This window comes from Calliphora vicina, chromosome 4 (genome assembly GCF_958450345.1).
Source record: "Calliphora vicina chromosome 4, idCalVici1.1, whole genome shotgun sequence".
Lineage (NCBI taxonomy): Eukaryota > Metazoa > Arthropoda > Insecta > Diptera > Calliphoridae > Calliphora > Calliphora vicina.
In genome coordinates, this window is record NC_088783.1 from 78,918,016 (window position 1) to 78,936,318 (window position 18,303).

At 34.6% G+C, this 18,303-nt stretch overlaps 1 protein-coding gene across 1 annotated transcript in view; it reads right to left on the reverse strand.

The window, feature by feature from the left end:
- LOC135957372 (tRNA dimethylallyltransferase) overlaps positions 1–18,303 on the reverse strand; it is a 274,347-nt gene that overhangs the window by 244,608 nt on the left and 11,436 nt on the right. The window contains exon 2 of the mRNA XM_065508107.1: positions 16,010–16,147. Within this exon, the coding sequence (XP_065364179.1) occupies positions 16,010–16,147 (138 nt within the window). The remainder of the gene's footprint in view (positions 1–16,009; positions 16,148–18,303) is intronic.

Below are 18,303 nucleotides of genomic sequence, written 5' to 3' on the forward strand. Positions count from 1 at the left end.
TTGTCCTTTAATGTGAAATATGTCAATATTGAAAATTTGTTTCTTTATCACAAATATGCCCATCCATCCCGCTTGTCATTTCAATCACAATATCAAATTATGCTTGGATAACTGTTACAGTATTACAAAGTTTCATTGCCATTATTTTAACACTATTTCCCTTTAAACCCATTTTACTTTTGCATGTTTGACAACCCTGCCACACAAAGTGTGTGAACAATATTATTCACATTATCGTCATCATCATCTTCATAATAAAATCCATAACATATTTTAACGACTAAATACAAGTGAAGTATCGTTGACTGGAGCAGTTTTTTCATATTTTTTTTTTTTTTGACGGTGCAAAAAAAGTGCAAACCAAAAATAATAACGACAAAAAAACGCTTTCGATTTTATTTTAAATTCCTTAACCGACTCTTATTAAAGCATATTTTAACCATTTATGGAAATATAAAAAAAAAAAAACAAATAAATAAACAACCGAAAAAATGTAAGAAATATACAAACAAAAACATTTTTTCTGCTTGTACTGACAAATTTTTGGTGAGAAGGAATAATACTAAAGCGTTTCAAAACAAAAGTGAACAACCACGCAAATAAAATTAACTTTAGGAATTTAAAAATTCAAATATTTAAAAAATAACGTTATATTTTTTCAGGTAGTCTGCGATGCAGTTGTTCCGATTGCACTTTGTTGGGATCTTAAACAAAATAGCTTTTACAGTTTGGAATCGTTTAAAGAACCCGAGAGCCTTGAGCCTCTCTCCGAATCAATATCTGTCTCGTAATAACACACGACTTTACTGGAGTCTAATAAGAGTCATCATTTGTCTCCTTAAAGAAATAGTCTTCAAATTCCAGTTTTAATTGTTCTAAACGGAAAGAATACTTTAGTATTCTGAAGATATCATCATTAAATTCTTAATAAATACGAAATTAACCGTAAGCTCACATTTGTTGTGTCTTATTTCTGACTTCCAGGTTGAATTTTCCGTGTTGGTGTATTCAGGGACTTATAGTAAAATTTCACGGATAATATTTTTGCGGAACATTTTAACCCCTTAAATCCCTGTTTTAATGGTGTTTGTTGCTCTTTTTTAAAAGAAGGACAAAAAAGACCCAGGCCTTGGGGATTTAGAGGGTTAACATATTATACAAAATGTTCTTCGTAACATTTTACACAACTTTGCATAACACATTTTATACCTAAAATGTTAGGATCACATGGTTTCTTATGACGATTAACAATAAGAATGTGCCATAGTTGGGAAACTTTAACCCGCCCTCATATGAAATTCAGGTGTAAACTTTCAAAACGCCGATACACATGTCTTTTTTTTTGTCTCCTCTATCAAAATTTATTGGTCGGACCTTGTAATTTTGGAAAAAATTTGATTTTGTTGTATAGTGTAATTATTATTTAATTAGTCCAGCCAGTGCCGGACGAAAAAATTTTGTATTCATGTTTGTTTTGGTTAAATTGGCATTCTTCCTTCTAGATTAGGTCTACTGTGTCCCTCCTTCTTAATCAAGTGTGGCCACGGTTATCTAATATGTTGCAGGCCAGCGGGTTTGGGTGAACTTCAAGTTTTTTTTTAATATTTTTGTACATTTTTCGAGATTTCAGTTTTTACAATGGGCACGTTTAGATCTTTGTGTATATTCGCGTTTTTGATATATCAGGGGGCAACTGTGATCATTCTTAGAAACTTGTTTTGGCGTCTTTGGATCTTTTCTACATTTGACGCTGAGGCCGTGCCCCATAACTGTTGTCATGTTATAAAGTAGAAGTTTACAATCTAAACTAAGCGTAGAGTTTCTGCATATCAGACGAATATATCAAATATAAAAAAGGTCCCAGGATACTGCCTTGGGGGACTCCAGCTTCAATGGGTTGTGCAGTACTTAAAAAGTTTCCCTCTTTAACCTTAAATGTTCCACCAGTTAAATAGCTTTCCAACAGCTTATGTGTGTTTGCGGGTAAATTTTGACTCAGTTTGTATATTAATCAAACGCTTGAGAGATGTCAATGAAAAGTGCGGAACAGTATTTCTTTTCTTCAAACGCTTTTCTCACGATATTTACAAGTCTATGGGTTTGTTCGATAGTACTGTGTTTTCTTCTAAATCCAAATTGATGATTCGGAATACAATTGTTTTCAGTTAACATCGGGTACAACTTGTTCATAAGTATCTTCTCAAATAGCTTTGATATATTAGACAATAGGCTGATGGGTATCACTTTTGTGTGATCTTTTCCCGGCTTGGGTATCATGGTAACCAGTGAAACCTTCCATTCTGGAGGATAATATTCAAGTCGTAATATAGCATTAAAAATAAAAAGAATTATTTTTATTGCTATCCGGGGTAGCTCCATAAGCATCTTGTTGCTGATCTTGTTCATACCAGGCGCTTTCTTGGGATTTAAATCAACAATAGCATTTTCGATCTCTCGAATCTCAAAACGTAGGGGTACGGCTGCTCCAAAAAAGAAATAAACATAGAGCGGAAACTAGAAAAACTCATAAAAAAATTACTCAAAAGCGTCAGATATTTAGTAATACATTCTCACCACATAGGTTATTTATAACTGAGTTAGGTCTTTGGCAGGAGAGTTTCCGATCTATGGTTTAAGCTAATCACAAGTTAGCTCATTATGAGTTAGCTGGCAAGATCCATGTGAAAGCGGACAGCAGTCGGATTTACCATCTCCGATTTTAATTATATTTACAACACACATAATATATTCAATATATTTATGAAATCTATGTCAATTTCATGGAAGCCCTTTCCATTTCAAAAATATCGCGATTTGGAAATTGAAAAATTTTTTAAAATTGTCAAAAATTGTATACACATAATGGCCCATAACATTATTTTTGATTTCATTTTAAAGGCAAAGATATTGTCCTTAAAATGGTGTGAATAAAATTGTTTACTTCCAAAAGGCTAAAGGTCAATTTTCGGAACATATATATTTCAATGTGAAAAATATCAAAGATAGCGGTGTTAAAAATTAAAAAAGAACATGGTATGAGGACACCTAAACTCTCTACTATATTCGTGCAAACAAAATTTGATGGAGACTCGATTAGTTCAGGAGTTATAAAGAAAAACGTTATTAAAAGGACGTTTTTTCATACAAATTCATAAACAAATTTAAGCACCTGTGTTTAAGCAAAAAATTGAAATTGATTCAACTCTGTTCTATTTTCTATTTGCTTAAATTTTTATATGAATTTATATGAAAAAATGTTTTTCTTTATAACTCCTGAACTAATCGAGTCTCCATGGAAATATTTTAGGGTTACTTCAGAAGGCAGTTGTAAAGATAGCAATAAGTCAGTCTACTTGATTTTGAGTTAGCTTATAGGTCAGTGCTTTAAAATTGTTGAACTCTGCAAGGAGAAGTATTAGAAAGTTCTGTACAATTTATTTACAATTAAATTATCACTTCACACAAAAGAATGTGAATAATAATAGAAAACATATTAAAAAACAACACGATTAATTATTTCCTTGCTTTTAAAACATAGACATGTGTGTAAATAAAGTGTTGAGCCACAAAACCTGAGCTCATCCTTTCTAGATTTGTTTTTATTTCATTCAGCAAACCAAGATTCATTTTAAGAAACTCTCACGTATTCAACACTTCATTAACAAATGAAAAACGACATCATCAAAATCAGCGCCTATAAAAACAAAATCATCATTTAAGGCGACAAATTTGCAACATGTTTCTTTTCACCATATTCTCTCGCTCGTTCTGGGAATGTTAAGGAAGGTTTTTTATCGTTATTAATTTTATTAAGCATCTTTTGGTTTAATTTTTAATGGAGGAAGAGTGTATTATGGAATGGTATTGTACATGTTTTGCATGTGTGTTATTTATTAAATAAAAATAAATATTAAGATTATGGACCATAATCGTTAAGTTCGGTTTAAGGTTAAAAAGAAATTAAATGGCTACCACAAATATGAGGTTAAAATTAACCATATTTTAAAGGAATTTTATAAAGCAGGATGTTTTAGTGAATATTACATTTGCTTATCAGAATTGTATTACTTCGAAATGGGATATTAATATCTGCTTGTTATTTTAGGATTGTGAGGTATATGACTCCTTCTTCGGTTGCTTGCTGCAGCCACGACCACAAATAAGTAGAACATGTTCCCTAGATTAAAGGCTGCTACTGAGTCTATTTCAGCAGTTTTTTTTACAGTCCGGGACAGTGGTATTGGCCTTATAGCCAATGAGTAATGGTTTTGATTATCCAGTTCTGTCAGCCAGAATTAAGTAGTGATTTACCAAATCTTGGAAGCATCTGACTCTAATTGAGTGGCATCCTGGTATGCCTATGTCTACAGAGAAGCCGAAAGTCCCTAGGGTAGAGGTACAAATTGAAAAAATGTATGCAAAGTCCACTGGCGGAGACCACTGGAGCGACGGGGATCATGGTAATTGGTACCAGCAGTTATCACCAACGAAGTCATCTGCAGCACTCTTCACCACCTGGACGTAAAACTCAACTTGGGCATCATGGCCGACAGTGAACCACTCAAACATCTTGGGTGTCACTTTTGATAGCCTACTCGGCACATGGCACTGCAATCAGACATAAACTGCGAAATCAAGGCACTAGCCGGCAACACTTGGGGTATCGGCAAAGAAACCTTGTTAGCTACCTATAAGACGATTGGTCGGTCAGTGGTCAATTATGCGTTTCCAGTGTGGTCGCATTCGTGAATGATAATCAGTGAAGAAATATTCAAAGCTGTCAAAATGCAGCCTTAAGGACTGTCACAGACTGCATTCAAATTACCTCCAAACACCACCTTCACGAAAAAACTAAAGTTCTACCGGACAAGAAACACAACATGTTAACGTAACAGTTCTTTCTGGGATGTCACCGGAGGAGTCATCAAAACTTCAACATCACACAATTGGAGTCTCCCCCGAGGCATGTCAGAGACTCCAGAGAGAGATGTAAATACGATGAGAGCATACAGAGGAATATGCAGGATCCATTTGATCGTATTACCTCCAAACACCACCTTCACGAGAAAACTAAAGTTCTACCGGACAAGAAACACAAAAACATTTTGACGCAACAGTTCCTTCTGGGAAGTCGCCGGTGAGTCATCAAAACTTCGACATCACGCAGTTGGAGTCTCCCCCGAGGCATGTCAGAGACTCCAGTGAGAGACGTAAATACGATGAGAGCATACAGAGGAATGTGCAGGATCCATTTGATTGCATTACCTCCGAACATCACCTTCACGAGAAATCTAAAAAACAACAACATATTGATGCAAAAGTTCCTTCTGCGAAGTCACCGGAGGAGTCATCAAAACTTCGAAATCACACAGTGGAGTGAGGCATGTCAGACAGGACATACATAAATACGAGGAGAGCAGGATCAATTTGATCGCAGCTCGTATATGACAATTTTGAACGACATTCATAGAGACGCCATCAATTCCGGGGTAGCAGGAAACCGTATGAATGTCGAATTTGAAGGTCGTCCACCTCCAAGATTTTGCGGCGTAAAACCAGAGTCGTTCTGGCACAACTAAGATCAGGATGAAGCAACAGGCTTAATGCGTTTCGGTCCCGGATAAATCGTGCCGTCCTCAACTTATGCTCAGCATGTGGTCAGGGTCCTCATGACAGCCGGTACATATTCAACGGTTCAACCAACCCTACTTCACTACGTCCAGTGGATTGATGGACTATTTCAGTCGAAGTAGCAAAATTCCTTGAACTTGAACTACATATCCCCTTGATTAAATACTGTAAAATTGGTAGCTAGTAATGCCACCGTGGATGACATACATATATCACCGATTTTTGTCACAATTGAGACTCAAGCAATGACGCAGACGACATCCTCTCTGGTATTAAAGGGTCAAAGCATTGTGAGATCGATGAGAAGGACCTGATCATGCTAGCCTCCGAGCCCTGAACTCAGAAAAACATGAACACAATCCAGATACCCATGATCATGTAAAAGGAGATCTTGGATGCAAAAACACTGATCATGCCGTACTAAGTCATGACTATGTTTGCATTTTTTCATTGCAATGATTATGTGGTGTGTGTTGGTTGGAAATCATATAAAAACCACGGCATACAAAACAAATTGTCAACAATGAACAGGGCATATGGAAGAGGATGGTGGGCTAAAGTGCTGTCTTTGGTATACCAAGACGTTAGAGACCATGCTCAACACTACTGTAAGTAAACTAAGATAAAGACTGAACAAAACCAGAGTGGGTTACGACTAAACCCTTACCACATGTCAACACAAGACCAGTCACGATCAACAACTCAGAGTGCTGTTAATTCAATGATCATCCAAACAGCCTTGAAGTGGTGCAGATTAATATACAATGCTCCAAAGAAGGAACGTACTACTGGCAGTGTTTTAAGTCTTAAGTCTACGCTCCAATTTTCAGGTCTCCCAAATTTGTCAGAAATTTCGGTTGGAGACCACAATTTTCAAAACGTGTCTCCGATTGAACTAGATAATTGTTAGCAATCCATGTAACTGGATTACTCTCCGGATAACCGAATGTAAAATAGTCGGATTGTTTCCCCCACCATGGAAGTAATTGTGATATTCTATCCAAAAGTGAAATTTTAAATCAATATGAGACACTTAAGTTATTTTATTTTATTTAATTTGCTTTAAATGTTTAAGTTTGCAAAACCTAATCATAAGAGATAACTTAATATTTAAAACAAATAATTTGCCGAAAATAAACATTATTTAAACTCGGTAATATTGATGTTTATTTAAAAAGTTAAGAAACAAATATTGAGGCTTTGATTTGTTCAAAAAAAAAAACAGAAACAGAGAAAAGGCTGCTTGCATATCAAAGAAAAATTCCAGAAATTCAATTTAAATTCATGCAAAGAATAAGAAAGCAAGAAAAAGGTGTTAAAAACATTAAAGGCGTGAAATAAAATCAATAAAGCGAGAAAATACACAAAAAATGCTAATGATGGTAAGCAAAGAAATGAAAAGGAAGTGGCACCAACCGATATTAAAAAAAGAACACATTAATTGGAAATGCACCCTACTCATGAACAAAAATAAAACAATAATTTTTTTTCTGGTTCAAAAGTAATTATGGCCAAGTAATAAAAGAAACGCAAAAAATGCTAAAAAATAATGACAAACTCAAATCAGCAGGCAATAAATGGTTAACCAGAATTTCATAATAACTTTGGCCCATCTTTTTTTTATTATTATAAAATGCAATTTACGTTTTTATGTTTTCGAATGAAGTACAAAAAAATTGCCAAGAAAAAAAAACTTATTAACCATTTCAGCATTTTGTTTTACAATGTTGTCAAATTGTACAATTTTCCACTATAATTTAAACACTGATTCACCACTAACTAACTTACTGCTTACCCACTCTATGTTATGTTTCCATGGCTATGTGTGCCCTTTTTTTCTGATAATCATCATTATTGCAATGATTATGTTTATGATGAGCTTGATCATGATGATGTGTTGGTTGGAAATCATATAAAAAACCACGGCGTATAAAACAAATTGTCAACATTGACTGATAACAACTCTTGCATACAGATAAGTTTTTATGTGTATTTTTTAGTTTTCCCTTTTCTTTCTCCTCAGTTGAACTTTTTTTTATTATTAAAGTTTTAGTGCAGTTTATATTGGTAGAAAATGAGATAGTTGGGCATAAAACACAATGTATTCTCCATAGAATACCGAATAACATAAAACGACTAAAGGAACAGTGGTTGGGATAATGTGATATTTAGGAAACATTTCTTAAAGTTTATTCACCTAGGTAAAAACATTGCAGGGATGTGGTGGCTTTAGTGTTGGCTGTGGTTTTTGTCTTAGTACCGGGTTCCGATGATGCAGTATCAATCGATAACGAACATAACAGCCTTCACGACCAAAGATTATCCTCACCTCCCAATTCCCCAACCCCATTTAATCAATTCTACATATTAAAATTATCATTTTCCCCAACTTGTAAGGTTAGCGTGGTCGGTAGTAGTTATGAGATGAATTGCTAATTAGAAGGACCGTGATTTATCTAGTCCATGTAAGCAGTCACTGCATGGATGATCCATCCCCTTACTCGTGGGACCAATAATATGTACGAAAACAACAATAAACCAATAAACAACAAAAAAACAAAGATGAGTTAGGCTTCCCATCAGAAGACGACATTCTTGTCTAACAGACACAGTACACTACTGCCCTCTCATATCACAACACAAAAAACCCCACAACCTGACGCCAAGGCTGGTGATTAGTTGAAGAAGAAACGGATAAAAAGAAAGAGTCCAAAAGATGCTGCAAGCTATTAACGCGACAACAAATATCCCGTTAAATATGTTATGGATTCCTTACCCAGCTGCCGTAATTAACGCGAGGTCCAAGCGAAACCACTCTTAGGCGGAGGGAGATAATTCTCCGAAACGGAGAAAGGTTAAAGATAAGAAAACCACTCCAGGACCCACATAAACCACTCAACATGCGCCACACATCCTTTTAATGAATTTGCGAAGGCAAATCCACCTCACAGTGGATTTGGTTACTATTTAAGAGGTAACCAATTAATCAGAAAGGGGTGCCAACGAATCTAAATTAGCTGAGCTTGTTATGGAACACTTGCTCTCAAATAAGAGAAGTTGTTTTGACTCTGGTTACAAGGTTATCAAATGCTTGGATGAATTCTCAAAGGATTTTCTTAGCGATTGCATCGGTAAGATCAGAGATGCATGGGATGGTTTAAGTCTTAAACTTATTTCAACTGAGGAAATTCTGATGAGACCGAGACCCACAAGTTATTGCACTGTCTGAAGCTCCGGAACCCCAACATTCCCATGGATGAATGTTGGATCATCCGCACAGAGCAAGGCGACAACTGCACATGCCTAATCCTAGCCATAACGGCATCGGGATCTGTTGAGTTCTGGAAAGCAGGGTTAAAACTTTTCTTCGGGGTAGGGACGCTAAGGTAAAAATGTTCCTACTCACAGGCTTGTGTAGCGGTCAAGGAAATAGTTAAAAGTTCCAAATCTATGGTGGACAGTGACCTCTCCGATGTTTAGAAACCTGGACATAGAGTTGTGGGAGATGAGCTACGTCCTTTATGTCTCTATTATAGTGTAATATCTGGGAGGTAATACAATGCTACCACCGATTCTAGGAAAACAGAACGGACTGGAGAGTGTGAAGCGTCACATGGTCCAAGAATATCTGAAGACCTTCTGTATATGTGATAACGGGTTATAGTTTAATAAGGACTTGGATTAGTAAATGAAACAATTGCTGTCATGACTTTTGTAGGATGTGCAAGGATGTCGATGAGATTGAGACTTTGGAATTCCTAATTTGTCATTGACAATACTGTCATAGGATTATATGGTAGGGCAGACGATTCTACGATGGACTAAAACAGCACATAACTGGATACTTTTAAAGTAACTTTTAAAGTACCATTTGGAGAAGGTTATTGGCATCAGTAGGGTATCCAACACTAACGATTAGCTAGAGCACCGTCGCAATGTGTGTTGTATATTTATCAGTACTAAAATGAAATCTGTTCTGATGGAATTAGGGAATTTCTTCCTGATACTCACAGATTTTTATGTTATACATGTTTTTCCTCAAGAACTCATCCCTTTGTGGTCGATTGGCTAGTGGACCGCACAACATACTACAGGGAAAATTCGTCCTTTAGCCGTATTGAAGACAAAATCTTTGAATCTCTTTTTTGAACATTAGTACAGTATAAATTTATTCAATGTATTGACCATTATTAGCTATGACCATCTTTCACATCTTTCTGGCCACATGTGGATTCCGCGCTAAAAGGACTGCTCATCTTTTGAGGTTAGGAACGTATCAAGCCAATTTCGAACACTTTGTTCTCAAGTGAAGCGCATCAAAGAGATAGCGTTCTAAACTGGTTTTAAACAGTCATGATGGAGTATTACGGTTTCATGTCTGGAAGTTTTGCGGCCAATGCTCGCTTCAAACGAGTCAGTTCAGTTCGGTTCCCTATGATGGTTTGACCATATTTCAGCAGCTCATAATAGATAGTACCCTTTTGATCCAACCATGGATATTTGGCTGTGGTTTAGATTTGTCTTTTTGGCTGGCCGGTCTTAACATTCGTCTCTTACACTTCGGGTTATCTTAATGGATTCAATTTTCAATGTTTCGGTGCAAAAATGATTTTCTTTTACAGTGCTGATGCAGCCTGCTGCTTGCAAACGTTTTGAAATTGATAATTGAGTAGTTCCCAATGATTTTGCAAGCTCTTGTGGAGTTTGACAACAATATACATGGAGTTATGCTGGCCTGGCGATATCTCGCACGTTGAAACCGATAGAACACATACATCATAAGCATTGGTGAGTAATCGGTGTGCTTCTGCGACACTTTTTTTCACATTAAAGAAGGAAATGAAAATTTCCCGTATAAAATTCGTCATTTTCGAAGCAAAGAAACTTTGTTGTTTAGTTCAATAACTAAGAGAGAATAAATGACAGATATGTACCATTCAAAATTAAATATAAGTTATTAAAAACAAAACCCTCGTTCAAAAGATACACCATCTATTGCAAATCCCGCATTTTTAAGTCATACACCCAATAAAATCCACAAATTTTGTTAAAATCCCTAAATCTCTCCCCAATGACAATTACCCCAAATAATGAAATCCCTAATTTGGGAAATCTCCTCATCTGGCTATATTGTTAAGGGAATAGTTCCCCGAACAATTTTCAACGCAGACTTAAGAAATTTTTGGAATTCCATTACCACACAAGACATAGTTAAATGAGGCTAAAGTAAACCTGAATAAAAAGAGGATAACAAACACAAAAGATTAATATTTTGACTAGTTTCCAGTTCCATTAGAACCACTGTGCAGTGTATGTTTCTGTGTGTGAGTAATGCAGAATGGAGGTCTCTTCGATGGTCGTGTCTTCATCCTTTTAGTTTGTGAGAATAAACGTACACTTTATGAATGAATATTTGTATATTTATATTTAAATATTTGGATACTACGTGAAGTATAAATGTAAGTATGTGAAGTTTTATGGATTTTATATAGAAAATACGACAAAAATAAATAAAATGTTTGTATGGAGGTTTGTGTATTTATTATGTTTATCATTATGATTATTGTTGTTTTTGTTGTTGTTATTATTATTGTTGTTTGCTATTATTTGTTATTTGCATATGTCAATCATGTTTACGTTTCATATGAACTGTACAGAGAGACACAGTGACGCATAGGCCAGGAGGACAGACATATGGACGGACAAACAGCCCGACAATTACCCCAAAGACAGATAGAAGGACGTACATATCAATACAACATTAGATGGCAACAACTAAATAAAATTGGGTTGTGAAAATGTCATTTTATAAATTTACCAAGAATTTTCAGCAGGAATATTTAATAACTTTAATATTTTCCAACTGATTTTTGGGTTTTACTTTTGGCTCCACAATTTTGGTGCAGTCTAATATTTTTTTTTGGTAGATATTTATGCAATCTGCTTAGTACATGAGTCCCTGAATGATTATTTGCATTCTTGTGTGTGTTTTTTTTGTTAGTTGTTGTTTATTATTTTTTGTGGTAATTTATGAGAATTATGAGTAGTAAATAAATAAAATGTCATATGGAGCAGTCAGTCAGTCACAAATATCCAATGGAAGTCATCCAAACACACCAACACTTGCATTTGTATTTACAAATACTCGATTTGTATGCGTCTGGCTAAAGGAACCAAAACGTTCAAGTTTAAACGAATGAATGAGCGAGTGACTGAATTTTAATTGATGGTGGGGTAAAGGAATCACATAGAAATTCCCTCTCCCCCAAAAACAAAAATGTCAATCATACAGTTTCCGTTAAAGGAAGTCAAAACGACAGTAAGTAGTGATAAGGAAAGTAGTATACTTGCTCTGTTGTTGTTTGTTTTTTTTTGGTTCTGTTATTAAATAAATGAAATCTAAAGATTTTTATGAAAATTTAAGTCAATATTTGATAGTCAGTCACTCAGTAGGACTGTCACTTATTACATATACTAAACATTATTTGGGGATGAAATGTAAGTACGTGAAGTAGCTTAAGTCAATTACAGGCGCCAATAAATTTGATGCAGTCAATGAACTAGAAAATTTCTTTGACGAAAGTGTTTATGGCGAATTTGAATATGTATGTTTTCTAATTTGTAGCTTTTATTTGGAAACATTTGTACAATATAAATTTATTCAAAGTATTGGCCATTGTTAGCTAAGACCTTTTCCCATCTTTCTGTCAACAAATGGATTCCGAGCCAAGAACCTATCAAGGCAATTTCGTATATTCTGTTCTGAAATGAAGCGTATCCCAGAGAGAGCGTTCTGCACTAATCGAAACAAATAGAAGTCGGACGGTGCAAGGTCTGGACTATAAGGCAAAACTTCCCAACCACTTCATTGTAAATAGTTTTTAAATGGTATTGCAACATGTGGCAGAATCAGTTGCATTTGGTACAGGTTTCCGTTGACGGTCTGGTAGCTCATAACACATAGGAGCCTTTTGGTCTCACAAAATACAAAGCATTTCCTCAGCGCCATGGATATTTGGCTTTGGTGTCGATTCGTCTGTTTGGGCGGGCATCACATACGATCTCTTACGCTTCGGGTTATCGTAATGGATCCATTTTTCATCGCAAGTAAAGAATTGGTGCAAAAATGATTTTATTTTATTGCGTTCAAGCAATATTTCAAACATACAATATCTTCTTCCAAAGTCTCTCAGCATTCGTATGGTAGCCAATTTCCCTGCTTTTGGATGAATCCGGCTGCTTGCAAAGGTTTTGAAATTGCTGATTGAGTAGCTTCCAATGATTTAGCAAGCTCTTGTTGTGTTTGACAACAATCTTCATGGAGTAATGCCTCCAGTTCTTATTCTTCAAAATGTTTTAAGTGACCATAAGCTTCGGCGAGCAATTAAAGCAAAACTTAGTTACTCGTGAGACTAACTTTCCAGTCTACATCAAGTTTTTGAAGTTATACTGTGCATATCGACTAAAATTCGGCTGGTATGGCCGAGATTATACGGTAGCGAAAATTACATTTCACTATTAGTACTATAGAGTTTTTTTGATCCAGCTGGATGAGGCACCATCAAACAATCGATATTTTTGCATCTAGTTCGGGGAGAAAACTGTCAATAAGAGATCCTGAAAATCGAATTAACAAGATGCATCATAGCGAAGCTATATAAATGAAATCACATTTCATAAATAACGGAAATGATAAGATAACACTGACTCAGTTAAGATTGTAAGATTGGAGGGCATCTCTTGAATGCTCTTTTGCTGATCCTCATAGAATAATTATTACGATACAGGTTACTCTATATGATAGCATTTAGAAATCCTGGAATAACTCGTTGATGCCTTGAGTCATTTGGCACCGAATCTGGACGATTCATTTAGAATTATATGTTGCTCTCTATTTATATTACATGTAAGAAGCAGCAGGGACCTAGGAAATGCAAACAACTATGGTGGAATCCTCGACTGTTTCAGGTAAATTACTAAACTTGTGAATAAAGCAAAATAGTTCGGCTTCAAACTTTCAAAAGAGAAAATGGAAGGGCAAAAAGGGAATTATTTGCGGAGTTTGAGAAAGTGTCACGGAAGCTTTGCTTCTCCGAAAATATTATCTTAAAATTCCTGTATGCTAGGAATCTTAATGAAACCGGATGATAATTTTACGAAAAGTATCATTAAAACATTGAAACTGAGCTGCTTTTTGAATTGAAGAGATAATCAGCTTTATCGTGTAAGACGTAGTCGTTTTACGACAACGACAGTTTCGTACTAGATTAAAGAAATTATTCAACCTGTCTCATTAATTTAGTACGAAACTGCCGTTGTCGTAAAACGCCTACACCTTACATGATATTGCTGAATGATAAAGAGTTGGTAGGTTAAATTGCGAGCGAAGAGAAAATGACATGGATTGAGGCATTCCTTAAGTCTTTTAAATATCCAGGGCCTGATGGCCCAGTATAATCTTCTTAGTGCGACCGATATCAGTGATCATGTCAGGACTCATTAGAATATTAAGATGAAGTCAAGAATCAGATTTTATTCCGGGAGAATTGAGGAGGTTGACATTAGTATTTCTTTTCAAAGCTGCCAGAATAATCCACAATACCGCAATTGACCAATAGAAACTGATTGGTGGTTTGTATTGGTCGTTTTTATTAAGAACATTGGAAAGACTGGTTGATATCCATGTCAGAAATTAGCAATAACCTCACTCTGAGTAATTTCTCCGTGACACAACACGCATATCTTAAATGAAGTCCAGAGGATGCATGCTGTAGTCGGTACTATCTGGGAAACAGCTGACAGGAACGACATTGTTCAGTATATAATCGTTGCCTTCATTAATGTGGATATATCCTTAAAAATCGAAAACGTAAGTAATATAGGGGTGTACTAAATAATAACAATAAACAGCAGTGCATTTAATTCTTATGGAGTTATATCTCCATGGAATCAGCACTTAGCGTGTTACCATTAATGGGTAAGGAAAACGATCTAAACAGCCCAGTATTTCGGCATTTAGACAATCATGGTTGAATGGCACCATTATATGTTTTTGGACGGAAGCCATATTTTGGATTCTAAGCCCTCATTGAAACGTAATCCTGAGAGTCGAGAGACTCTGTGTGCGTTTTAAACTTGTAAAAAAACCTTTGGGTAGAGATGGGTTCTGAAGTTGGTGAAAACAGCATAATTTTCACCGGTGGTACTTACACCGAACTCCAATCCCAGTATATTATTCTCTATATACTTAGATTGTATGATGTTTTCACCGCTTTCTAAAGTAAATTTACACTATCGACAATCAATGGTTCGTTCTTAGACGATTAATTCTTATTACTATTATCATGGTCCAAGCATTCCCAGCATTCCATCCCATCACGGTTGACAATAATGTGATTTTCGAGAGAAGCCAAATACCATGCTGTAATTTTGGATTCTGAACCCTCATGGATATGTAGTCCCGAGAGTCGAGAGTCAACTTTTAAGAAAACCTTTGGGAAGAGATGAGTTTTAGAACTTTATTTATTGGTGAAGACAGCATAATTAAGCAGGCAGGCCAATATGGTACCTACACCGAACTTTGACAGTGTTGCAAACTCTAATCCCAGCCGACTTTTCTCTGATGAACTAAGCTTATAACTTATTTTGTCTCTTAGATTGCATGATGTTTTCACCGTTTTCCAGAGGAAAATTTACGCCATCAATAAAAACATCTCGAGACATCGACCATTGATATTTACGTTGACAGCTTTGCACCAATTAATGGGTCGTTCTTAGACGTAACTGTGACTCCCATCGGTTGCGGTATCAAATCGATTTAATGACTGAGCGTTAAATGAGACGGAATATAGGCTGATCTCACCATCTCTATCATAGGAAAGTGACAGAACTTTTTTTTAGTCTTGATAGTAATTCGATAAGTTTCTTTATAGGTACACTTACTGGGTACTATTTGATTGATATATGTCAGATAATACTTTACAACTATTGCAGAAGTTAACTGGGCGTAAAAGGGTAAGAAAACACTTTCTATGTGGTTCCTTCGTGATCTTGACAGTCTCGAAGATTTGTCACTGATGAATATAATCAAATTTTATTTCAGAGGTTACAGTATTCTTGAAAATTTCTTTAGCGGTATTATAACGGTAAGTGTATTCCCGGTTATTTCGATAACGATAGCTTAGCGGAAACGACATTTCAAACTTACTTAAACGGTTAATAATTAAATTGTATATTTAAACATAAGACATACTGTGTTCCATAGTATACATACTTAAAGCATACCGATTGACTCAGAATCACTTACTGAGTCGAAAGGGTATTATATGGTCTGACTTGGCCTATTTTTTCTCGATTGTTTGTTTTAAAAAAAGGATACAATTGGCAACGCTTTGTTGCGAAAATGCACCACTGTAAATGGTTCATTTGGTGTTGCCACATCCAACAGATGATGTTTGGCTCGTGATTGTTCTTCTTTGGTGGCTTTGGCCGTTGCAATGTCTAAATTAGCATAAACCTGTAAGTAAAACAAAATCAAATAAAAAAATTAAATACACATGACTTAAGCAGACATAAAAATAAAATAAATTCAAGATACAACATAAATAAATTTACATATCAAGTGTTAATTTGTTAGTGGTTTTTTGTGTAAAACAAGATGGAAGTAAAGCAAAAGTTTTGTTTCTTAAACAAAATTTCTATTTTTTCCTAATTTACATATGTACGAGTATATGGTAGAAAAGTAAACAATTTTAAACACTTTATGTTCAAATCTTATACAAATTCCTTCTTTTTTTCTTTTTTTTAGCTGAGAAAAAAACTAATAATTTTTGTTGTTAATTACATAGATTTTAATAATTTAATTAACATATTTTATTATAACTAATAAATTTGGAGTGAGCAGTGTATGGTATGTTTAGTTACTAAAGAGTGTTTTAAGCTTTGTATGGTAAATATTTCTTTAGAAAAATATTCATAACTATTTTTTCATCACCATATCTAAGTTTCATTTCTATTCATAAAAGTTCAACGACTTTGAATTTAAATATTCAGTATTGTGGAGTTTGTCAGATTTGTTTCTAAGAACAGGTTGGTTTTTTAAAATCTTTTTTTTATTTTTTTTTTAATAAAAACTAATAAATTTTTCATTAAATATTAAAATTTATATTGTGATGGTTTTTTTGTTGTATGGATTGTATAAAAAATTAATATCTTTGTTATATATAATTATAATAAGATAAAACGAGTTACACACTAATTTGGGTTTGAAACGAATTTTGTATGAACTACATTTGATCCGATCATTATAAATATATAACGATCGTATCAAAACATTGAACATGAATAGTGTGGGAGTTAAGCTTTCACATTATTGTTTGTGAAGGTATAAAATTTCAGCCAAGAAAGAGCAAAAATTTATACTTCAGAAGTGAAAAACTTTTCGGAACTTGTACTCGTTTTTTTTTCAACTAAGATCAGATATTCGGATTTATAATAAAGCCTTATTATATCACAAAATGTTTGAATTAATTTTTTCTAAACATTTCCGACAGACTGATTATACCTCCCTTCCAATTATAGAGACTATAATTAAACAAATTTCATATAAAACTATTGAATAAATTTATACATATATTTGATATGGCATGTTTTAGGCATTAGAAGACAGGTCTTTTTTACGAATTCAGTATAGTGTAGACTAGGTGGAGGGCATGAAACATATTAATGCTTAATTAAATAAATTTAAAAGTTTGATAAGAAATGTGTGAAGTATTTACATAATTAAATCTGATATAAATATGTTTAATCTGCAAACAAAATTATAAATTTTTTTGTTTTTGATTCAATTATAAATGTTTGCTCTATTGTTTTGAGTTTTAGCTTAAAGATTATTGAAATATAAGAAAATTTTAAATATTTATTACAATATAAAACAAACAAAAATATCGGGCAAATACGCATAGAAATATTTAGGGCATCCATTTCTACTTATAGGTAACTAGGAACTAAAAACGACAAATTTCTATAACTTATATTTATTTAGGCCATACCCACTTAAGAAAGGGTGTGTACGATTTCTTAACAAAGTTTTTTTTTGCTAACTGCTCAATAATTTTAAATACTTAAATTGGAACCCATATATTTGAGCGAAATTCGGTATTTTCGTTAATGCCACTCACCTCTTGAAATAGAATAATTGGCACATGATTCAATCAGTTTTATTCTACTACGTGTAGAGAGTTGCAGGAACTTAGGAAATTCTATGGAGTTCCAGACTGATTAAACTAAGGAAGGAATGTAGAAAACTTATCAATTAAGCGAAAAGGGACCAAGGTTCAACATTTTTAAAAGAGAAATGAGAGAAGGAGAAGGAGAAGACGGGAAGTTTTACTTTATTACTTTTTTAACTTGAAAAAATGTGACGATGAAGCACACCGATTACTCCCCAAGGTTTATGGTGAATGAGTAACATCGGTTTCAATGTGCGAGACATGGTTTGTGCGGCACAGAAGTGGTGATTTTGACACGGAAGTCGCCCAGGCTAGCCAACAGAGTTTGAAGACCAAGAATTGGAGGCATTACTCCATGAAGATTATTGTCAAACTCAACATGAGCTTGCAAAATCATTGGGAGCTACTCAAACTGGAAATTCAAAACGTTTGAAATCACAGG